Source organism: Anas acuta, chromosome W, assembly GCF_963932015.1.
Source record: "Anas acuta chromosome W, bAnaAcu1.1, whole genome shotgun sequence".
Classification (NCBI taxonomy): Eukaryota; Metazoa; Chordata; class Aves; order Anseriformes; family Anatidae; genus Anas; species Anas acuta.
Genome location: NC_089016.1, coordinates 21,254,796 through 21,279,029, shown reverse-complemented (window position 1 = coordinate 21,279,029; position 24,234 = coordinate 21,254,796). Strand labels below are relative to the sequence as shown.

The following is a 24,234-nucleotide window of genomic DNA, read 5'->3' as shown; positions in this document are numbered from 1 at the left end:
TGATGTTCTTCAGTAGCCCGATTCTTGGGCACATGAGCATCTACATGGCGTACCTTTACAGCCAGGTTCTCTACCCGAGCAGCAATATCTTGCCACAATGCAGCAGCCCAGATGGGTTTGCTCCTGCGCTGCCAGTTGTTTTGCTTCCATTGCTGTAACCATCCCCACAGGGCATTTGCTACCATCCATGAATCGGTGTAGAGATAGAGAAACTGGCCATTTTTCTCGTTCAGCAATGTCTAAAGCCCGCTGAATGGCTTTCACTTCTGCAAACTGACTCGATTCACCTTCTCCCTCAGCAGCTTCTGCAACTCGTCGCGTAGGGCTCCATACAGCAGCCTTCCATCTCCAATGCTTCCCCACAATACGACAGGACCCATCAGTGAACAGGGCATATTTCTTTTCATTCTCTGGTAACTGGTTGTACAGTGGGGCTTCTTCAGCACGACCCACCTCCTCCTCTGATGATATCCCAAAGTATTTGCCTTCTGGCCAATCCATGATCACTTCCAATATTCCTGGGCGACTGGGGTTTCCTATTCGAGCCCGCTGAGTAATCAGTGCAACCCACTTGCTCCATGTAGCATCAGTTGCATGATGCGTAGAGGGGACCCTTCCCTTGAACATCCAGCCTAGTACCGGCAATCGGGGTGCTAGGAGGAGCTGCGCTTCAGTACCGACCACTTCCGAAGCAGATCAAACTCCTTCATATGCTGCCAATATCTCCTTTTCAGTTGGAGTGTAGCGGGCCTCAGATCCTCTGTATCCCCGACTCCAAAACCCCAGGGGTCGACCTCGAGTTTCCCCAGGTTCTTTCTGCCAGAGGCTCCAGGTGGGGCCGTTCTCCCCGGCTGCAGTGTAGAGCACATTCTTTACATCTGGTCCTGTTCGAACTGGCCCAAGGGCTACTGCATGGACTATTTCCTGCTTGATTTGTTCAAAGGCTTGTCGTTGTTCAGGACCCCATTCAAACTCATACTTCTTACGGGTTCCTTGGTAGAGCGGGTTTACAATCAGACTGTAATTTGGGATGTGCATTCTCCAAAACCCCACAACATCTAGGAAAGTCTGTGTTTCTTTTTTGTTAGTTGGTGGAGACATAGCTGTTATTTTGTTGATCACATCCATTGGGATTTGACGACGTCCATCTTGCCATTTTATTCCTAAAAACTGGATCTCTCGTGCAGGTCCTTTGACTTTATTTTGTTTTATGGCAAAACCGGCTTTCAGAAGGATTTGGACTATTTTCTTCCCTTTCTCGAAAACTTCCTCTGCTGTGTCACCATGCCACACAATAATGTCATCGATGTACTGCAGGTGTTCAGGAGACTCCCCCTGCTCTAGCGCAGACTGGATCAGTCCATGGCAAATGGTAGGGCTGTGTTTCCACCCCTGGGGCAGCCGATTCCAAGTATATTGGACTCCCCTCCAAGTGAAAGCAAATTGTGGCCTGCACTCTGCTGCTAGAGGGATGGAGAAAAATGCATTAGCGATATCAATTGTGGTGTACCACTTGGCTGCCTTCGATTCAAGTTCGTACTGAAGTTCCAGCATGTCCGGCACTGCAGCACTCAGTGGTGGTGTGACTTCGTTCAGGCCACGATAGTCCACTGTTAGTCTCCACTCGCCATTAGACTTTCTCACTGGCCATATGGGACTACTGAAAGGTGAATGAGTCTTGCTGATCACTCCTTTGCTCTCCAATTGACGAATTAGCTTATGGATGGGAATCAGGGAGTCTCGGTTAGTGCGATATTGCCGCCAGTGCACAGTTGTGGTAGCGATTGGCACTTGCTGTTCTTCGACCCTCAGCAACCCCACAACAGAGGGGTCCTCTGAGAGACCAGGCAAGGTAGATAATTGTTTAATGTCCTCTGTCTCTAAGGCAGCTATACCAAAAGCCCACCGGAACCCTTTTGGGTCCTTGCAATATCCTCTTCTAAGATAGTCTATGCCAAGGATACTAGGAGCCTCTGGGCCAGTCACAATGGGATGCTTTTCCCACTCATTCCCAGTCAGACTCACTTCAGCCTCCAATACAGTCAACTGCTGAGATCCCCCTGTCACTCCACAAATACAGATGGGCTCTGGTCCTTTATAGCTCGATGGCATTATAGTACATTGTGCACTGGTGTCTACTAAAGCCTTATACTTCTGTGCGTCTGACGTGCCAGGCCATCGAATCCACAGAGTCCAGTAAACTCGATTGTCCCTTTCCTCCCCCTGGCTGGAGGCAGGGCCCCCCTAATCCTGGTCAGAATCTTCTTCGTTTCTGTGTTTGAAGGACTGTCTGCTGGAAGTTGGAGCAGCAAACTTTTCAGAGAATCCCTTTTTCCCAATTGTTTTCTTTTGCAACTCACGTACCCGTGCCTCTAGGGTCGCAGTAGATTTTCCATCCCATTTTCTCATGTCCTCTCCATGGTCTCGTAAGTAAAACCACAGGGTGGCACGGGGTGAGTACCCACCATATCGTCTTCCTTGTGTGGATGAACGCTTACCCCTGATAGCTGAGACCCTGCTTTGTACAGGTACGGAGGAGAATAATCTCTCTTCAAGTTGGTGAACCTTTTCAGAAAGTTTCTCCACAGTGTTCTCTTTTGGTCGGTGGACACTGGTTGGTTCAGGTGGGGAGGAAGATAGATTCTCTTTAAGTTGGTGGACCTCTTCAGAAAGTTTCTCCACAGCTGAGACGCAGGCCTGTAAGGAAGAGGAGAGACTTTCTTCGTACTGCCGGAGTTGTTTAGCCACTTCATCCACTGCGGGTTCCTCATCCTCTTTCCAGGCCATTATTGCCAATGAGCTGGCATATGATGATGGTGCACTCCGTACAAACTTCCGCCACATGGGTCGTGTACACCTGACTTCATCTGGATCTGTGGATGTTTGTCTGAGGTCTGGATCCTCATAAATCACTTCCCGTACGGCTAATTCCCTCAGGTACTGGATTCCCTTCTCCATAGTGGTCCACTTGCCTGGTAGACATACAAGTTCTTCCTTGAAGGGATACCTTTCCCTCACAGCTGAGAGGAGACGTCTCCAGAGGCTGTTAGATTGTGCTCCATCTGCAATTGCTTTGTCAATGCCTGCGTCTCTAGCAAGGGATCCCAGCTACTTGGCTTCCCTGCCATCTAATTCCACGCAATTGGCTCCAGAGTCCCAGCACCGGAGCAGCCAGGTGACAAGCTGCTCACCTATACAACGACCAAAATCTTTTTGCACATCTCGTAACTCGCGCTCGTATAGGCTTCGGGTAGTTACTGTTGATTTTTTGGCATCCTCATCTTCCTCCTCCTGAATCCTTGATGGCCCAGCGTCGTCGTCGTCTCCGTCGTCTCCATACCTAGATTTGGCAGAAGACTCTCTGCGTTCTAAACGACCTGAATCTCTATACCATTTTTTCACCTTCTCTACAGGGGCAGCTTGCACTGCTACTGCTTGTTTCTCTGACCCCGTTACAGGGTCTGCTACAGGTGTTGGAATACCCTCTGCAGGGTCATCTTGCACTGCTACAGCTCGTTTCTCTGACACAGCCACAGGAGCTGGAGCGGCTGCAGGAATCGGAGCTGGAGTGGCTGCAGGAACTGGGACTGGAGCGGCTGCAGAAGCTGGGATGGGAGCAGTTGCAGGAACTGGGACTGGAGCGGCTGCAGGAGCTGGGACTGGAGCAGTTGCAGGATCTGGGACTGGAGCGGCTGCAGGGTCCACCGTAGGGGTCACAGTGGCCATTGGATCTGTCACAGGACTTGGAGTGGCCGCAGGGTCTGTCACTAAGTTCATAGCAGTATAAATGGCAGCTCGATAGGCCAGGCCCCAGCATGTTACAATGATTTGTGTCACTTTGGAACTGCCAGAATCGTGACACCTTTTTTTCAAGCATTCTGCCAGTTTTTTAGGATTTTGCAGTTGTTCAGGGGTGAATTTCCAAAACACTGGGGATGCCAACTGCTCTAGATGCCTGCCCATATCCTCCCATACTCCCTGCCACCCACAACTATACTGCCTCCGGGCAGATCTCCGGATGAGCTTCCTAAGTAGTTGTTTAACTTTAAGCAGGATCTGAAGTGCATTCAGGAGGCATAACAACAAGACCATGCTGGTCTGAGTATCCCAAGGATATTCAATATCTTGGAGAGCTATTGTAACAAGCTGGGAGGATAAGAGGGTGGTGAAGGAGGAAGGCAGAGTGATCCAGGAGGATACAGGGGTGGTGAAGGAGAAAGGGAGAGTGATCAAGTAAGAAAAAATATCTTCCCCTTTCCCCTCCACAGATTGACTCCCTAATGGAAAAAAACAATAGGTATAATTGCTAATAGTTTCCAAGATACAGTTTCCAAAGTACAGAGTCGACGATGTTACTGAGTACAAATACCAAGTTAGACTCATGACCAGATATCTTATCGTCTCATAAGCCATTGCTACAACACACAGTACCATAATGATCTGAAACCAGGGCCTGGAGAGGATAAACAACATGACAGAGAATACATACGGAAAATAACGTGCTATAGTACTCAATTTGGAAAACAGGCGCAGCAGAGTTGAGATTAAAGCAATCAGCATTATGACAAGTGACTATTAAGCAGGTCTAATACTTATACCAATTTTAGTTTACCACACTCTGGTCAGATCTGCCGTTATCTCAACCTTTCGGGCTCCATGTCGGGCGCCAAAAAGACTGTCGTGGTTTAACCCGGCCGGCAGCTAAACACCACGCAGCCGTTCGCTCACCCTCCCCCTCCCTCTCTGGGACGGGGGAGAGAAATGGAATGTGAAGCCCGTGAGTTGAGATAAAGACAGGAAAATAATAATAACAATAATGCTGATAATAGTACTACTAGTAATAATGTGTACAAAACAAGTGATGCACAATGCAATTGCTCACCACCCGCTGACCGATGCCCAGCCTAACCCCGAGTAGTCTGGCCCTCCTCCCAGCTCTTGCTGCACCCCCAGCCTGCCCATTGGCAGGACAGAGTGTGAAGCTGAAACGTCCTTGGCTTAGTATAAGCACTGCTCTGCAACAATTAAAACATCGGGGTGTTATCAGCAGTCTTCTCATCCTAAGCCAAAACATAGCATTCTGCCAGCTACTAGGAAGAAACACCCTCATCATCAATCTCTGAACAGCAATTACTACGGTCAAATTTTCCACAGACTTCTTCTTCTTGTGCTAGTAAATAATCCAAGGCTAAGCGATTTTGATACAAAGCAGGTCTCATCTTGGTATTTTGCTTTGCAATTAATCCAAGTGCATCTCCGGTTTTACTTACAACTATTTCTATTACAGTTTGTAACCTAATTATTCTATTAAATACATACATTGGGGTCCTATAGCCCCAGGATCTGTCTTCTGCCCACGTAGCTGGATCATAATAGGCAAACGCCTTCAATCAAGGGGTTGGGCCCGCTTTCAGGGTCGATTCAGGCTTGTGTTGCCGTTCAGCCTGTCAGGGTGATCCAGCTCCTGGAAAACGAATCACAATTTTATATAGGTTTAAAAAAAGGTTCTTATGTTATTTTCTTGGGACAACCTGACCTTAGTGTGGGAGAAGTCCAGTCGAGGCCCTCTCACTCGGCCGTCAATACCCATAGGGGTTGCCTCCCTCGGTAGACCATACGCACCGCAGTGGAGGGTCCTGCCCCAGTCTTGCCCTTTCCTCCCTTCAGGCTTGTCCCCTTCATTTGGCGTCCTTAATTCATGCAGAGCCTCGTTGCCAGAATATTAGTTCTTCTTTAGCTTTAGTTTCAGTTCCCCAGAAGCGGACTCAACCCTCCAAGTTTTGGTAGTTACTGGTCCTTTTATTCTGGATGCATGGGTCCAACCCCTTTCTGCTGTTCTCACAGTTGTTTCAGTTGTAAGTAAAACAAGGTACAGTCCCTCCCAATCGGGGGTTCAGTGATTCTTCCCTCTAGGTTTTTTTATTAAGACCTTGTCTCCTGGTTGTATCTTATGAATAACAAATCCTAAAGGTGGCGTTTGAGCCATCAGTCCAATTTCTCTTAGCTCTTGTAATCTCCTTCCAATAGTAATTATATATTTCTGGATGCTACGATCCTCAACTACATTGTTCCCTAGAGGCATCCCTTGAGAATAAGGCATACCATATAACATTTCATATGGTGATAATCCAGTCTCACTGTGTGGTTCAGTTCTTATGTTTAAAAGTGCCAATGGTAAGCATTTCGTTCAGGGCATTTGTGTCTCGATCATTAATTTAGCCAATTGTTGTTTTATTGTTTGATTCAGTCTTTCTACTTTCCCTGAGCTTTGTGGGTGCCACAGAGTATGGTATTCTCACTGAATACCCAATGTTGGCATAATAATTTTATTATTTTAGAAGTAAAGTGTGTGCCCTGATCAGAATCAATGTACTGGATTATCCCATATCTAGGTATCAGGTGTTCTAATAGAATTTTTACCACCATTTGTGCCGTAGCTCGTGCTACGGGATAAGCTTCTACCCACTGTGTTAAATGATCTACTATTACCAATAGATATTTTATCCTCCCTACCTTGGGCAATTCATTGAAATCAACTTGTACTTTCTCAAAAGGCCTGTAAGCCTGACGCGGCAACTTGCTTTGGTTATATGCAGTAAAGAGTTACATATGCATGAAGTTTCCCAGTACACCTATACATATGCATAACCTGTCCCCGCTTAGTATTAAAATTAGCTACAAGAAGTCATTTCCATAAATTCCTCTTGTCTGCGCTTGTGCGGTGCCTTATGGTGGTAGTCTCTGAGGGTCATGGGGATGAAGTAAGATGTCTTCATCAGGGTTGAGCTTTTCACCTTATCTCTTTGCGCATGCTCTCTGAGGCCTTGGTCCCAATCTAGGCCATAAGGTTGTTTTGATCTGGTTCTTGTGGTCTGAGGGGCTCCTGTTATCTAGAGGCCTTGCATGTTTGACATTCTTTATCTTGTCCCTTTGTAAGCAGTCCTCCTTATCTCAGACCCCTTGATTAAAGTCCGAACCATGAGGTTGTTTTGATCTGGTTCTCGGGGTCTGAGGGGCTCCTGTTATCTGGAGGTCTAAGTGCAGCACAGACACAGTACATCGCAAATGTAGCACCTATTCATTCTTAATCAATCACTCTCTAATTTCTAATTCCATGTTTCAGTCCCCCCTTTTCTAGAAAATCTAGTAAATTCTTTTACTTATTACAAAATTCTTCACAATCTCTATGATATGTATCTCTCAATGCCTTGCCATGTACTTTTTATCAAGGAAGCTAATATAGCCATTCGTTGTAACAATTTCCAATTCCAAACAAGTATTACAAAGGACAATATTAAACTTATACCAACTAATATCAATAAAACAATAATTGGGTGACACAATGTGTTCAAAATCCCAGTTGCAGTTGGCGACCATCCAAAGAGTGCGTCCCACCAGTTGTGATTTGTGTCTTGTAAAACTCTGCTAATTTCCTTTGTATCATGATGGATCAGGTCTTGGTGTTTAACTAGTTGCTTCACTAATGTGAGGTTCATCCCAATAAGTGTAAGTAATAACTTGTGATACATTGTGTTGTTAGACTTGATCAACTGGTGGGATACCACTGATGCCAAATATAGACAATCACACCCGACGATTCTAACAAAGTTACAAATACCAAATTTAGAATGATTTTTGCTAGAGGGAGCTATGTTCTCCTTATCTACTTCTACAAAAGAGCTAAAAGATACAAAGATACAAGAGCTAAAGATACATTATCTTGAACCATACTAAGTGCATCTATTATTAGTTTGTGGTCTTGGTCTTCAGCCTTTTCCCATCTCGGTAACACCTTTGAAACTTGCCATTGGCTAGTTCCCAATGCCAATAAGGATGATTGTAGGGGCTGTTTTAGTTTTGTCCCACTGTTGTAGGAAGTACAGCCAAAAACAGCTGATTACTACAGTCTGTGTAGTAATTAGGCACCCTATTTTAATTTCGTCCCCTACGGTTCTTTGGTGTGTCCATTCTTCCCCTAATTTTTGCCAATCTTATAATGTATATAAATGGTCACCATTTGTTCGCCAAATAACCACAACTGCTAACTTTCCATTAATGCTCTTATCCTCTGCTGTTATGGCTTCAGACCAAGGCCACTCACCGTTCTCTATTATCATAGAGGCATCTTCTTGAATCACAATTACAACTTATAAGCCATAGAAATAAAACAATTCTGTTAACTAAATTCCTGTTAACAATATTACTAAATACTCCTGACCATAATGTCCTCATTTTACTCGACTGAGCTTTAGTTTCAGTTCACCGTCACCTGGCATTACTTTCCAGGGGGTTCTGGAGCTTTCTTCACTTGAGAATGGTGAATCCAGGCACTCTGTTCCTTGATCTTAATTGCGGTGAAGGTTGTAAGGAGCACCTGGTATAGTCCTTCCCACTGTGGTTTCAAAGTTTTCTCTACAAGAGACTTAGTTACCTCTCAGGCTTTGGCAGTCCTAGTGGGGAAAGCCTCTGGCCAACCTGAAAAGGTATCTGTTAACACCAGTAAATATTGACACCCCCCTTTTCTTGGAAGTTCAGAAAGGTCAATTTGCCACTGTTGCCCGGGCCCATGGCCTTTTCCAATTTGACACAGTTTTGGTTTGGGGGTATTTTTGGGGTTAGTCTAGAGGCAAAGATCACATTGTTATTTGAGTGATGGTAGCATATAAGTTCCTGGCAATACTTTTTTCAATTAGATAATTAGATAATTATACAAAGCGTCTGTTCCCTAATGTGTTTTCTGGTGTTCCTTCTTTACCAGTGACCACAATAAGTTGGAGGGGATCATAGAATCATAGAATCATAGAATATCCTGAGTTGGAAGGGACCCTTAAGGATCATCAAGTCCAACTCTTGACACCACACAGGTCTACCCAAAAGTTCAGACCATGTGACTAAGTGCAGAGTCCAATCTCTTCTTAAATTCAGACAGGCTCGGTGCAGTGACCACTTCCCTGGGGAGCCTAGCTTCCCCTTCCCTTCTTTGGTAATAGCCCAACCCTCTTGGTTGTATTTTCCCTTCTGACTTTCAATTAATTTTCTATCCTTTTTGTTATATACAAGCTTACCTTCAAGGGGAATTTGCCTGTCTGGAATCAGGGCTCCCTCAGTTGCTACCTCACCTTCTGCCGCTTCTTTTGCCTCTCTGTCCGCCAGATCATTTCCTTCCTCCAATTCTGAGCTCACCTTCTGGTGTGCCTCAGTGTGTATGATTCTTTGCAAGTGGTAACTGCATACCCGGTATGTTGTTTTCCGCTGATGATGTAGCTGGTCCCATATTTCCACATCATCAAAAGGAGTGTCCTTCAGATCTGGACGGCTGGAGTAGGTAGCTTCAATGGTCTCCAGGCAGTCATGGTGTACTGGCTCCCCTTGGTTTCTGCTGATTTCAGGAACCTTTGTGGGGAAAGCCGGTGACCGCCTTTCACTTCCAGCACTGTGTGAGACACTAGCACAGTTATTTTCTGTCCCAAGGTGAACTTGCGTGCTTCCTGGATATTTAGCACCACTGCTGCAATGGCTCTGAGGCATCCCAGCCATCCCGTGGCAGTGCTAGTATTCTCAGGGCAATCCCCTCTTTCTCATGGGAGAAGGGGAAAAATGGTTTATTCACATCTGGAAGTCCCAGAGCTGGGGCTGACATGAGAGCCTTCTTTAGTTGGTCAAAGGCTCCTGTGGCTTCCTTTGTCCATTGGAGGTCCCTGTTCCCATTCGTAATGAGTGCACCACCCCATCATTCCCCAAAAGGTTCACAGTTCCTTTATTGTCCTGGGTTTCAGGGTTTGACATATCGCTTCTTTATGATCTTGCCCCAAGGTCCATTGTCCGGCACTAACCTCATAACCCTGGTAGGTCACCTTCTGCTTTACCACCTGAGCTTTCTTCTTCGACACCCTGTACCCCTGTAGTCCCAGAAAGTTTAGGAGGCTTACCATCCAGGCCACACATGCTTCTTCCATTTGGGTGGCTATTAGGAGGTCATCTACGTACTGCAACAGCCTTCCTTCTCCTGATGGGGCTTCCCAGGTCTCCAAGTCCTTTGCAAGTTGTACTCCGAACAAGGTGGGTGAGTTCTTAAAGCCCTGAGGCAACCTTGTCTGCGTTTTGCGCCCACTCTTAGGGCTTTTCCAATCAAATGCAAAGATTTTCTGACTGGCTTCACGGAGAGGGAGGCAAAAGAAGGCATCCTTCAGGTCTAAAACGGTAAACCAAGTTAGCTCTGGTGTTAAGCACGTTAATCAATTATCAGGCTAATTCCTTCTCTATCTTCCTTTTTCAAGGGGTACTGTTTAAGTGCATTTTTCGCCTTCCCTGGTACATTAGAAGATCGTACTCTGGAAAACACTTGACTTACGATTTCCTCACTAATTTCCTCTTTGGTCTCAATAGCTGTCAATATCAAACTCAACACTTCCACATATCTTTGATCATTTACCTCCAGAATAATCTCCCCATTTTTAAATGAAATGGTTGCTTGTAATCTTTCCAATAAATCTCTCCCTAGGAGCGACTCCAGGGAGTTGGGCATGTATAGGAACTTGTGAATGCCCCACTGTTTCCCATATTTATATTTCAATGGTTTGCAGAAATATGCTATTTCAGATTGGCCAGTTGCCCCCTTTACTGCAATGTAATCATTCCCCACTGATACCAACACTTTATTTAAAACTGAATATGTTGCCCCCGCATCTACCATAAGTTCCACCTCTTTTCCCTCCTTCCCCAGCTTCATTTTTATAACCAGTGGATCTGCTGGGGTAGATTCCCATGGTCCTCTTCAGTCATCTTTTGCATGCACTGTTGAGGGATTTTTGAAACAGCAAAGATCCCACGGCTTGCTGCAGCTGAGCAAACCAAGCTACCAGGGCAACTATGATAAGTTCCCATGACAGTGTTCCCACATCGCCCAATTGAGGAATTTAGAAAAATATTGTTACCAGCAGCTGGCTTCAAGGACAAGGTCTACGTGACTGCTAATCACAAGGGGGTTGTTTTCTTGCAGGTGGGGTTGTTTTCTTGTAGTTGTTTGTCTGAGTGCTTTTGACCAATAATCTTGTGTGAGACACTATCCGCCCCTGTTAAGTTCACTATAAAAGCTAGGCTATTCGGGTAATAAAAGGGGAGCATGATCTGACCATACTGGTGTCTGTCGTGCTTTCGGCTGTTCTTCCTGCAACAATGCACGACCACCACCTCCCTTCCCCGGTTCCCTTTTCTGTTTCTTTTCTGTTCTGGGCATTCGTTTTTCCAATGCACAAATTTATTACATAGGGCACATTGCTCCTTGCCTAGCCGGGGCTGTTCCTGTCTGTGCCTCCTTTTTCCTTCTTCCCTAATAACTGTGATCAGCCTCTTCTGCATGTTTAATTGAGGAAGATAAAAGTCCTCTCTCCTTCCGAATTGCCCCGTGTGCATGCACCACACCAAAGGCATATTTCAATTCTGTCCAAATATTTGCCAGCTCAAAAGCCCTTATCAAGGCGATGATTTCCACCTTTTGGGCTGATTGTTACCGCATATCCTGTGAGGCGAAATCCTTGGCACGGACGAAGCTGCTTGTTGCCGACGGAAGGAAGACACAGACGCTCAATATGAGTGAACAGTGAACTTCAACTTTAATGGATAGCTCAGTCGCCTTTTATCTAGTTTGAACATAATCAACTCATACATATTGCAGAAACTAAGCTCAGGATTGGTTAACAGTTCCCGGGCTTTTCAGTCTGGTCCTCCTTCTTTTGGCTACCTGTCCCGCCTTAGGGACTTTCCCCCCCCCCCCCCCCCCCGGTCAGCTGGAGTCCATGGTCTTGATGCAATCATGAATGGGTGATCTAGAAACTCTGTTACTGGGGAAAGAGGTTAGTGCCGAAAAAATGTAGTGAACTAACAGTCCATTATACACATTCCTTTTCTTTTTCAGTAGCTATCATTTGCATATTGCAACAGTGTCCCCTTTTCCCGAAGAGGTCTTTCAAATTTCAGGATCACAGTTCCCGAATATGGTGGGGCTATTCTTGAACCCCTGTGGTAACACTATCCAAGTAAGCTGAGTTTTCCGCCCTCTACTATTATTTTCCCATTCAAAGGCAAAGAGTTTCTGGTTTTCAGTTGCCACGGGCAGGCAGAAAAAGTCATCCTTTAAATCTAGTACCACGAACCAAACTTGACTGTTTTTCTCATTTTGTAATTCCAATCACTTTCCCCAATATAAATTTGAAGTATTGCAAAAAAAAATGCCTTTTCCTGTTGGCCAGTTGCTCCTTTTACATTTACAGACTAACACAGAGAAAGAAGCTCCCATAACCAACAAAAAATTCAAGCTTCGCTTCTTCTTTACCTAGCTTTATTTCAACCAGTAGACCTGCTAGGCTAGATGCCCCAGGTCCCCATCATTCCTGACTGTTGTAAGTTTATCCTGCAACCTAAGACAATTTCTTTCCGATATCAGGGGCTAATTGCCCTAGAAAGAGGCTAACCAATTGCCTCTGTTTGTTTTCTGAAGCCAGGTCCAAATTTTTTATTTATTTATTTATTATTATTTTTTTCTTTGAAAGTTCCCTGAGTGGTCCCATTAGCAATCTGAGCTCACACATGAATTCAGGTCCCTCTTCCCCAGAGGGCTCACACCTGTGATTTTGAGATCTCAGCCTCGGGTTGAGGCAAAACTATTAACATTCTTACATCCTCTTTCCCTGCTCATTCAACTTCAAAGAGCTTTGTCAAATACTACATGCCACACCTTTAACACCTTCAACGACCCTTTTAACATTTCCTTTATCTTTCTCCAGCACCAAAGGCTCAGTCAGGGGCCAACTTAATTCCATACCTTTTCCCTCCAAGATACTGAAACAACATGTGAGTATACTACATTTCATCCCATTTTCCTTCTCTCCTCAGAAACATTAATTGCAAGATAGTGTTATAGTCGATTGATCCATAAAGTGGCCATTTAGCTTATATAGTGGCCACCATTGATTACAATACTTAGTGAAAGTCCTCTTGCTTTCTGTGCCCCCAGTTCTAACAATATCCTTCGAATGTGCCAATATGCACCCAAGGAGGCTTTCTTTAAAACATCTTTGTTTTAGATATTACTTATTTCCTTGATTTCCCATTCCCTTTTATTTATTTATTACTATTCCTTACTAGTTACTGTCCCTTGTTTCAATTTCTACACAAACCTTTTTATTGCAGGTTTTTACTATCTTTTCCTAATCTTCTTCCCAAATGTCCCAATTCTCTGGGATTAGACTCTTCTTCCCACATACAAACTTTACTATTTCAGATTCTTAATGAGCCCCATTCCAATCACAAATCCTCGGGACTTCGGGAAAACACCTGAAGCACACAGACTTCCATCTTCTATACAATCATTACCACCTTTTCCACAAAATTTACATTTCAACAGGACCGAATTTCAAGCCCAATGCCAATTTTTCTCATGCACTTTGTTAGTAAGCCCATACAAAACAAGGAATCACTCCTGTGCATCCATCAATATAGAGGTTTAAAAAGATATTGAGGCTTAAATAAATTCCCTCTCCCCCTGTACTGGGTCTGGCTGGAATGTTAACTTTCCCGGCAGCAGCCCATACAGTGCCGTACTCTGTACTTGTAGCTGGAACAGCAGTGTTATCACACCAGTGTTGTGTCTACTGCTGAGCAGCAGTGGCACAGTATTAGGCCTTTCTCTAACCCTCCTAGGGGGTGGCCAAAAGGTGAGGAGAGAAACATCACTAGGGCAGCTGACCTAAACCAATCAAAGGGATATTCCATACCATGTGATGTCACACTCAGCAATAAAAGGTGGAAACAGGAAGAAGAGGGGAGGGGTGGGCTCTCGTTTGGAAGACGTCGGTCCTCCTCTCGAACACCGGCTGCGTGCGTTGAGGCCTTGCTTCAAGGACGTGGTCAATCATCGCTCATTTGTGGGAAGTAGAGAGTAATTTCTTTCCTCTGCACTTCCATATAGCATTCATTTATTTTGTTTGTTTGTTTTCCTCCCTTCTTTTTATTTTCCTTTTTTTTTCCCTCCCTTTCCCCTTTCCTTTTTTATTTCCCCTTAGTTAAATTGTTTAGTTCATGGTAGTCTTTATTTAATTATTATAATTATTTCCCTTCAATTAAATTATCCTTATCTCAACCCGTGAGTTGTTCTTTGCTTTACTTCTCCCCCTCCTCATCTAAAGGAGGGGGAGTGAGAGAGCGGTTGTGGGGTTTAGCTGCCCAGTACAGTAAAACCACCACACCCCCTTCTTACCAAATTCCCAGGGCTCAAGCCCAAACCACCAAAGAAATGATTCTCTCCGTTCTACTGCTTTGATAATCAGTCATGTGAGAAACACTCTGTAGCCAATAACTTAGGCTCAGGCAAGGATCTCAGTGAAGTAGTAATTTATTTGCGATTGCAATGGCGGGCGCCCCACAAGCAGGAGAGCGCCTCTACTAGTTCCAAAACACAGTTTATATTCTTTTTGATGACAGGACCCTCCCCTGTTTCCCCACTGAGTGGGTAATCCAGGTTCACAATCTATCTGATGCTTCACAAACAATGCATGGCCTTCAGTTGCCGGCCTGTTACATTTCAAATTTCTTTTGACATTTTTACTGCTTGAAGTGGTAATGTTTCTTCACTTATCTGACTTGACTTAACACCATGATTTTCATCTAATTGTCCTAAGGAGTCTGTTTGTCTGCATTTTACAAGGTCACCTGCTAAGCTTTCTTATCACTGTAAGCATATCTCAGCACCACATTCCCTCCTTATAAATAATGTAACTGCAAAAACAACATTTCTATTCCCACAATTCCCCCCTTTTCCTTTTTTTATAAACTGTTGATTTTTGCAAAAACTCTTTTTAAACTCTTTTTTTTTTTTTTAAGTGTAATTTGGTAAATATCTTCCTCTTCTTCACTTTCTTTGCTCTGCATTTCCTCTAATATCATCCTCTTATCTGAGTAGGGTGGTGGATCCATGGTCGTTTGTTTCAATAATGTGGTTTCAATTAACCACTGGACAAGTCCCCTTACACAGGGGATAATGCAACAGCCAATGGCTGTCAAAACTCCTGCTACTACAATCAAGGATGTAAATATGGACATTACCATCCCTTTCCATTTACCAAACCAAGATTCTAACCATCCTGTGATGGAAGTGTCTGCTCCCGAATTTTCTGCCAATTCATTGGCAAGGGTGGTAAGCCCTTGCAATGCTCTTGTTACTGTGCCATCCGGGGCAGTATTGTTAGGGATGAAAGTACAACAACGGTTGCCCAGCATCACGCATACACCACCCTTCTCTGCGAGCATCATATCTAACGCTATCCTGTTTTCTCAATCCATTTTGCTGGTGGCATCTAGTTGTTCAGCGATTCCTCTTATTGCATCCCTGGTATAATTGATGAATCTCTGCTGATTATAATAGATATAATTAATCCAATCCACATTTTTATTGATCGTCACGCACCAGAACAGTGACTCAAACCCTGCAGCAATTTGATTTCTGGCTTTATGTTCATCCGGAACTCCTCTAGGCACCCCAATAGAATCTATGTATACTCTGTCATCAAATGATATTCCTAAGCGTCTTTTACTTCTTCTGGGTATTTGTGATGTTTCTCTTTCAAATGCCAGGGTGAAGGGTATAGCTAATTGAACAAGTGCACAAGTGCCTCCCCAATTAGATGGTAGGGTGGACCGTAAGATCTTCCCTCCACAGTACCACCAGAGATCTGCCCTGGGGATCTCTAGTCTTGAGCAGTTTCCCATCAAGTCCTTGGTAGCACAAGGCAAATTCTCCCAGATGCCAAGTAGCACTCACACCCTGCCGTGAGAGGCAGGCTGTATGGTTACCTATAGCTGTGGAGAATACAGGGGGAACCCTGATATTGCTATCATGCAAGGAAGGGAATAGCAAAGAGAGAGACTTACAGGCTTCACTTCCCCAGGCAGTCTTTTCTTGGTACAATGCAATCATACATCGCATCCCCTGGGAATCCTTGGTCTACCCCCATGGGAAGGGCACTATCTGGGCAATCCGTCATCCCGAGGCACAAGCATAGCAGTAGCTATGGTTGAGACTCTGGACGGTATATTTGACCCATTCTATCCAGGCATTCACATCCCCATACCCTGTTTGAATCTCAATTGTTTGAACTGCCACATTTCAGAGGGCCTCCTGTTTTCTCTCCTGTTTTCTCCTTGAGTTTTTCCCTTTCTCTGATGGCAATAGAGGATTGTTTCCATACAGCTATTCTCAATCTGGCTGTTGGGTCTCTCCCAGTTATTTGTTCTCTCTGGTCAATTGTCGTTGGACATTTAAATCTCCACAAGCTAACACCTCACAAGCATCAAACATAACGGATTGTGGTACGTAACCCTCTGTCACAGTCACCCATATTTTGATGGGGTATCCCATTTTTGCTATTATCTGGTCATGCCTTTTTCAAGTTGCCAATTGACCGAGGCCTTCTCTGAGGCCTAGAATCACTAAAAACAAAATTAGTAATCGATTTTTCCATGTAATTATTTTTAAACCTTAGGTTTCCAAATAATTATTAATACAAAGAATAAGATGTACACTACTACTATAACAACCCCCCCCCCTTGGGAGCACTGCAACTCACTATAGGTCTGTCCTTTCTCTCAATCACAAGTCACACTAGTTAGTTACCTGTGAAAATAAAAGGTTAGTTTACAATTGTAAGCTTTTATCCTGCTCAGAGTCCACTATGAGATTTTTCTCTTCGATTTCAACTTCCAACAAGTCTTCTGTAGGAACAGCTTCCCAGGTACTAGGGTTGACGGACTCCTTCACTCGAGTATAGTGAGTCCAACCTTTTTCCACAGTTCTTATGGCTGTTTCAGTGGTTAGTAATGGTCCTTCCCATTCAGGCCAGAGTTGACTCTTTCCAGGTCCAAATCAGGACCCGGTTTCCTGGGTGACTGTAGTGAATGGGGAATTCCAAATGTGGGGTTTGAGCCAACAGCCCACAGGTCCTGAGAGATGACAAAGGAGAGGACAACCCCAGAATACAGTTCTTAAGGAAACTCTCTTGTTTTGAATTGTGGTATCTCATCCCTCCTGCCCAGATAGGGCAATCTGAACAGCATCTCATGTGAAATTCCTATATCCTTTCTTGGTGCTGTTTGAACCTGTAGGAGTAAGCATTTTACCCAAGGAAGTTGGGTTTCTAACACTAATTTAGTTAATTGCTTCTTTAATGTCTAGTTCATTTGCTCCACCTTCCCAGAAGAGGAGGGGTACCAGGGGCTGTGAAAATCTCACTCAATCTCTAAGGCCTGCTTTAACCCTTGCAGTAAAGCATTACACCCATCCAGTCACGTGGTGAATTAGGACAAACAAGTAACTCAGTAAAGTCTACCTGTATACTTTGGAAAGGTCAAATCCCTGGCTCCCGTCCCCCTCTAGATGGCTTACAGAAGACCTTTTTATTTACCTTTTGACATATGGTACATCCTCTGCATATGTGCTTCGCTAAAGTATATATTCCTACACAGACATACTTTCTTAGCACAACATCACACATTGCTTGCACCTCCCAATGACTCTCTTGATGTAAAACAGTTAATATTTGCCTCATTATCACTTTATTCAGCATTTCTCTCCCATCAGGGAGTATCCATTTTCCTTCAGACTTCATGGCTCCTGATTCCTTAAAAAAAATCTTTCTTTTAAAACTTTTTAGTTCTTTCTTAATTTTCAACAATTCCCTGAATCCTCTCTGCGTTTATTCTTTGTTTTCCTTCAGACATTAGATGACTTAAATACCTGACTTCTCTTTCTCCATATTGTAATTTATTTTTCAATACTCCCAAGCCCTGCTTTCCCAGAAAGTTGGATAGCTTGTTAGTAGCTTCCTTCACAACTATTTTCTCCTGTCCTGACAATAAAAGATCATCCACATATTTGTAACAGTAACACCTCCTCGGGAGGTTGAAATTGCTCCAAAATCTGTTCTAGAACTTGCCCAAATAAATAGGTGGCCCTGTAAACCCCTGAGGTAAAACCATCCATCTGTATTGTTGCTTCCGCCCCCATTTCAGGGTCTTTCCAGTCAGAGGTGAATATATCTTTGCTCTCAGGGCCTGAGAGCACTCCATTAGTAATTACTCCATTAACTGTTATTCCAGTCTAACAATTTACTAGTTGAATGCCAATTTCATCATCAAATCCCTTCCCAACAAGTTAGTCCCTGCCTTGGGTACATGCAATAATTGCCCAGTGATCATTTTATCCCCTAGTCTCAGTTTGGTATCCCCCAAAAGCGACACTATTATCCCAGCCCCTTCTACCCCCATCACTTTTTAGGGTTTCATTGGTTAATTTAATTCCTGATACTTTACAAGTCAGTAATGACCTAGCTGTTTCCCAGTGTATTGGGTTCGATGGCAAGGTTCACGGTGGGGGGGGGGGGAAGATTCTTCTTCACGAGAAGAAGAATTCAGAAGCCTCCCTGTGGCAGATAAGGGACAATTTCATCTGGCCCCAAAGGGGCCCACTGCTGCCCAGAGCCAAGCCATGAGCTCTGTGAGAGCACATCCACGAAGACAAACAAACAAAGAAACAAACAAAAACCTGCTGCTCAACAGCAGCAGGGAGAGCAAGGAGCGAGAAACCTCCCTGCAGACATCAAAGTCAGCGCAGAAGGAGAGGGAGGAGGTGCTCCAGGTGCTGGAGCTGAAGCCCCCCTGCAGCCTGTGGCTCCTGGTGGAGAAGGCTGTCCCCCCCCCCCCCCCCCCCCCCCCCCCCCCCCGTCCCCCTCCCTGATACTTGGGAAACTGACCAAACACCACAGCAAATATACCAAAACTTCTAGACTGTTACTTAGATAATGCCTACATCCTCTTTCCCTGCTCATTCAACTTCAAACAGCTCTGTCAAATGCTACATACCACACCTTTAACACCTTAGGTAATCTTTTTTTTTTTTTTTTCAACACTTCTTTCTATTTTTCTTTCTACAGCCTGTACTTTCACCAAAGTCTCAGTCAAGAGCCAACTTAATTCCATACCTTTCTACCTCCAGGATGCTGAAACAACATATCAGTATACCATATTTCATCCCATTTTCCTTCTTTCCTCCTTCTTCCACTCCGGATATTCCTATTCGAAGTGGCCAGCCTGGCCCCACTTAAAGCATCTTATCAAAGCCTGTCCCTGCTAGGATTCAGACCACAACACAGGCAGCCTTCCTTGCCTGCCATTCCTTCATCTCTCTTCCTCTCCTTTCCATCCTGGCCCTGACTCCCCCTGAAGATCTTCCTCCTCTTTCTCCAACCCTCTGCCTCACTACCTGCTATATTGTCAATACCATCAGTTCCGCTCTCTGCTTTTCCTTCTCATCTCCCCTCCGGACACACACCTCCAGGGCCTCCCACAGGAGGGCCCCCCAGTGACTGTTCACAACATCCCCCCACCTTCTGGAGCATTTTCTGTGTATCTTGCCAGGCTTTAATCACACAATGAACTTTCAAGAGCCCTTGGGATACCGGGTCCTTGGGACTCATCCCCGAGTACTTTCTCATTCTGACCTCAAGTCTCTCATATGATTTCTGTGTTGCACACTATTATTATTCCAGTCAGGATTGGCAAGTGGGTATTTCTGCCCTGCCGGTATTACCCCTGGTCCTGGAGGATGAGCTCTTTCCCATTCTTGTATAGCAGCTCTTCTCCTGATCATTCCCATTTCTTTCCCTGTAAACAACATACTTACAGGCGTAATTCCCTTTCCCAAGAGTATAAGTCAGGTCGTAGGAACTGGTCTAATTGTTCAGCTAGGCTGTTGGGGTCCTCGAATAAAGACTTCCTCTCCTTCTTAAAAGTCCTAACCTCTCTGTTGGTAAGGAGGGGGGGTAGTTCACCTAAGAGGATACACAGTTAGTGTTAGTACTGTTAGTATCAGGGAAGGCAAAATTCTCAATATATCTTCTACCTTGTTCTAATTCTTGCCAGAGCCTAGAGTACGATCCTTCTGTAGGGATAGTGTTAATTACAGTCCCTGTCTCCCTTCCTGGAGTGACTGCTGCTGCCACGGGTACAATAATAGGATTATAGGGAGCATAATTTGGCTCCTTCTCCGAAAAAGGAATCTTACTGTTTACACATAAATGTAAAGCCTGAATTTTCATCAGACCCGTATTTTGGCCAAAATACTGCTGTTTCCTTAATTGGTTCTTTTGTCCAGACTGATACACAATATTTAACCTTTTTTTTTTTTTCTTTTACAATCTCCTCTAATTTTGGGATTATGTTTCCAATTTCTTATCATTCTTCAGGAAGAAGAATGGTAGGCACTCCCCCAGGGATATCTCCCTGTCCCCTGGAACTCATATTTCCCATTTTTCCTAGCCCTTGTCAGTGTGCTGCTACAGAAATTTCCCTCCTGCAGGGTACCACACACTAATGTTCCAATTCTGGAAAATGGGGGTGTACTGCCAAGCACTTCCCCATGCAAGGGTTACCGCATACCTATGAGTTTACCAAATTTCCCTGGTGTACTACCCAGCACTTTCCCGTGCAAGGGTTACTGTACACCAAATTTCCCTGGTGTAGTGCCAGCACTTCCCTGTGCGAGGGCTTACGATACACCAAATTTCCCGAGACTCTTCCTTTCTCTCCTTTATCTCATGCTTCGTCCGTCTCCGGCCGCACCCCTTGCAGAGCTACCGAACCGCGGATCAGGACTCCACACTCGCTTCGTACAGAAGTATGTCTCACTCACACATCACACAGAGTCTCACCCGACCCCCAAGGCAATACTTAATATGTCTTACCTTGGTCTCTACACAGAGTTACCGGATCAATTCTTAAAACTCGGAGTGCTTACCTTCTTCCTTTCCCCACTACTTCACAGATCCTGCCTCTTTAATCAGTCTTGGGCCCTCTGTCAGCAGAACCGCCACCGTTGATGCACAGGACCGCTGAAATCAGCGGGGCATGCCTTCCTGCTGCTGTGGCGGTGGGGCTCCCCAGTAGGTGACTGGATCCCGGACGAGCCCCCAAATTGTGAGAAACACTCTGTAGCCAATAACTTAGGCTCAGGCAAGGATCTCAGTGAAGTAGTAATTTATTTGCGATTGCAATGGCGGGCGCCCCACAAGCAGGAGAGCGCCTCTACTAGTTCCAAAACACAGTTTATATACTTTTTGATGACAGGACCCTCCCCTGTTTCCCCACTGAGTGGGTAATCCAGGTTCACAATCTATCTGATGCTTCACAAACAATGCATGGCCTTCAGTTGCCGGCCTGTTACATTTCAAATTTCTTTTGACATTTTTACTGCTTGAAGTGGTAATGTTTCTTCACTTATCTGACTTGACTTAACACCATGATTTTCATCTAATTGTCCTAAGGAGTCTGGTTGTCTGCATTTTACAAGGTCAAATGCAAAGCTTTCTTATCACTGCAAGCATATCTCAGTACCACATTCCTTCCCTCTAAACAATGTAACTGCAAAAACAACATTTCTATTCCCACAGTCAGCCCTCTCCCCCCAATACTGACCAAACACCACAGCGAATATACCAAAACTTCTAAACTGTTACTTAGATAATGCTCCTGCCTTTTTTCTTGTCACATTCAAAGCGTTTAAGAGCAAAAATAGGATCACAAGATACACTGCCAGGCCCATATATTGGGCATCACCAATCAAAACTTGGATAAAACAGCACATTCTTTTCGGTCTGTCACGCACCTCATTCGTCTCTGGCCGCTCCCCTCGCAGAGAATATGGAACTGTGGATCGGAACTCCGCACTCGCTTTGCAGCGATACTGTGTCTCACTCACACAGCACAATCATGCAATCACAGAGAGGCCTCTAGCACATCTCATTCATACCACAAGAATATAATTTAGAATGACAACCAACCAAACAAGTATTGTCTCTGACTGTGTTCTTCGTGGAGTGACTTATTCCACTTTGTTTCAAACCCATACACTTACACAAATACTTTCAACATAAAATACCTGGACATTTAGGGCAACCAGGTGATCAGGCCCAGTCAGCATGGGTTTATGAAAGGCAGGTCCTGCTTGACAAACCTGATCTCCTTCTATGACAAAGTGACGCACTTGGTGGATGAGGAAAAGGCTGTGGATGTGGTCTACCTTGACTTCAGCAAGGCTTTTGACGCCGTTTCCCACAGCATTCTCAGATGCTGTGGGAAGGCTTTTGACACTGTTTCCCACAGCATTCTCCTCAAGAAACTGTCTGCTTGTGGCTTGGACTGGCATACACTTCATTGGGTTAAAAACTGGCTGGATAGCAGGGCCCAAAGAGTCATGGTGAATGGAGTCAAATCCAGTTGGAGGCTGGTCTCTAGTGGCATTCCCCAGGGCTCGGTATTGGACCAGTCCTCTTTAATATCTTTATCAACGATCTGGATGAGGGGATCGAGCGCACCCTCAGTAAGTTTGCAGATGACACCAAGTTAGGTGTGTGTGTCGATCTGCTTGAGGGTAGGAAGGCTCTGCAGGAGGATCTGGATAGGCTGCACCGATGGATTCCTGCCTGGCGGAGAAGGACCTGGGAGTATTGGTTGATAGTCGGCTGAATATGAGCCAGCAGTGTGCTCAGGTGGCCAGAAGGCCAACAGCATCCTGGCTTGCATAAGAAGCAGTGTAGCCAGCAAGTCTAGGGAAGTGATTGTCCCCCTGTACTCGGCTCTGTTGAGACCACACCTCCAGTACTGTGTTCACTTTTGGGCCCCTCGCTACAAGAAGGACATGGAGGTGCTCGATCGAGTCCAGAGAAGGGAGACGAAGCTGATGAGGGGTCTGGAGAACAAGTCCTACGAGGAGTGGCTGAGGGAGCTGGGCTTGTTCAGCCTACAGGAAAGGAGGCTCAGGGGCGACCTTATTGCTCTCTACAGGTACCTTAAAGGAGGCTGTAGTGAGGTGGGGGTTGGTCTATTCTCCCACGTGCCTGGTGACAGGACGAGGGGGAACGAGCTAAAGTTGCGCCAGGGGAGGTTTAGGTTGGATATTAGGAAGAACTTCTTTACTGAGAGGGTTGTGAGGCATTGAAATGGGTTGCTCAGGGAAGTGGTGGGGTCACCATACCTGGAGGTCTTTAAAAGACGTTTAGATATTGAACTTCGTGATATGGTTTAGTGGAGGACTTGTTAGTGTTAGGTCAGAGGTTGGACTCGATGATCTTGACGTCTCTTCCAACCTAGACAATTCTGTGATTCTGTGATCACTAGGGGAGCATTGATGGGGCCATCATTGTTGAATGTAGCCCATCAAAAAGCACACAAACATCTTTATCTCACAGAAATCAACAAAATCTTAAATGTTACTTTGACTTGTGAAGAGTCTTATCCTCTTACTAGGCACAACTGAAAAGAGACTGGCTCCACCTTTTGACACCATGTCCTCAAATATTTATACACAGTGATGAGATCTCCCGTTTTCTCTTTTCCAGGCTAAACAGGCCCAGTTCTCTCAGCCTGTCCTTGTATGACAGGTGCTCCAGTCCTCTAATCATTTTATTAACACTCCTCTGGACATGCTCTAGTAGTTCCATGTCCCTCTTGTACTCAGAGCCCAGAACTGTACACAGTACTCCAGGTGTGGCCTCACCTGTGCTGAGTAGAGTGGGAGGATCACCTCCCTTGACCTGCTGGCAACACTTCCAAATGCACCCCAGGATACTGTTGGCCTTCTTGTCCACAAGGGCACATTACTTACACATGGTCAGCCTGGTGTCCACCAGGACTCCCAGGCCCCTCTCTGCAGAACTGCACTCCAGCAGGTTAGCCCCCAGCCTGTACTGGGGTTTGGGGTTATTCCTCCCTAGATGCAGGACCCTATGCTTGCCCTTGTTGAACTTCATGAGGTTCCTTTAGGCCCAACCCTCAAGCCTGTTGAAGTACCTCTGAATGACAGCACAGCCCTCTAGGGTATCAGCCACTCCTCCCAGCTTTGTGTCGTCAGCGAACTAGCTGAGGGTGCACTCTGTTCCATCGTCCAGGTGGTTGATGAATAAGCTGAACAACACTGGACCCAGTACTGACCCCTGGGGGACACCACTAGCTACAGGCCTCCAACTAGACTGCACCACTGAGCACAACCCTCTGAGCTCTGCCATCCAACCAATCCATCCATCCAATTGATCCATCCACCTCACTGACCACTCATCTAGAGGACAGTTTGCTCTTCTGAAGTCCAGGGTCACAATCCTACTTTTTGCCCTGCTTCCTCCTCAATGCAATTGT

The 24,234-nt window shown here is 45.2% G+C and overlaps 1 protein-coding gene and 1 long non-coding RNA gene across 15 annotated transcripts in view; one reads left to right on the top strand and one right to left on the bottom strand.

The window, feature by feature from the left end:
* LOC137847051 (uncharacterized) overlaps window positions 1–24,234 on the bottom strand; it is a 750,318-nt gene that overhangs the window by 249,295 nt on the left and 476,789 nt on the right. The gene's annotated exons all lie outside the window — the stretch shown is intronic.
* LOC137847014 (splicing regulatory glutamine/lysine-rich protein 1-like) overlaps window positions 1–24,234 on the top strand; it is a 74,712-nt gene that overhangs the window by 35,080 nt on the left and 15,398 nt on the right. The window contains exon 10 of one of the 14 annotated variants that reach the window (XM_068665228.1): window positions 11,915–12,059. The exons of the other annotated variants lie outside the window; for them this stretch is intronic. Coding sequence (XP_068521329.1) covers window positions 11,915–12,044 — 130 coding nt within the window. The 3' untranslated portion in view covers window positions 12,045–12,059. Of the gene's footprint in view, window positions 1–11,914; window positions 12,060–24,234 lie in introns of those variants that run through there. 14 annotated transcript variants of the gene reach the window in all.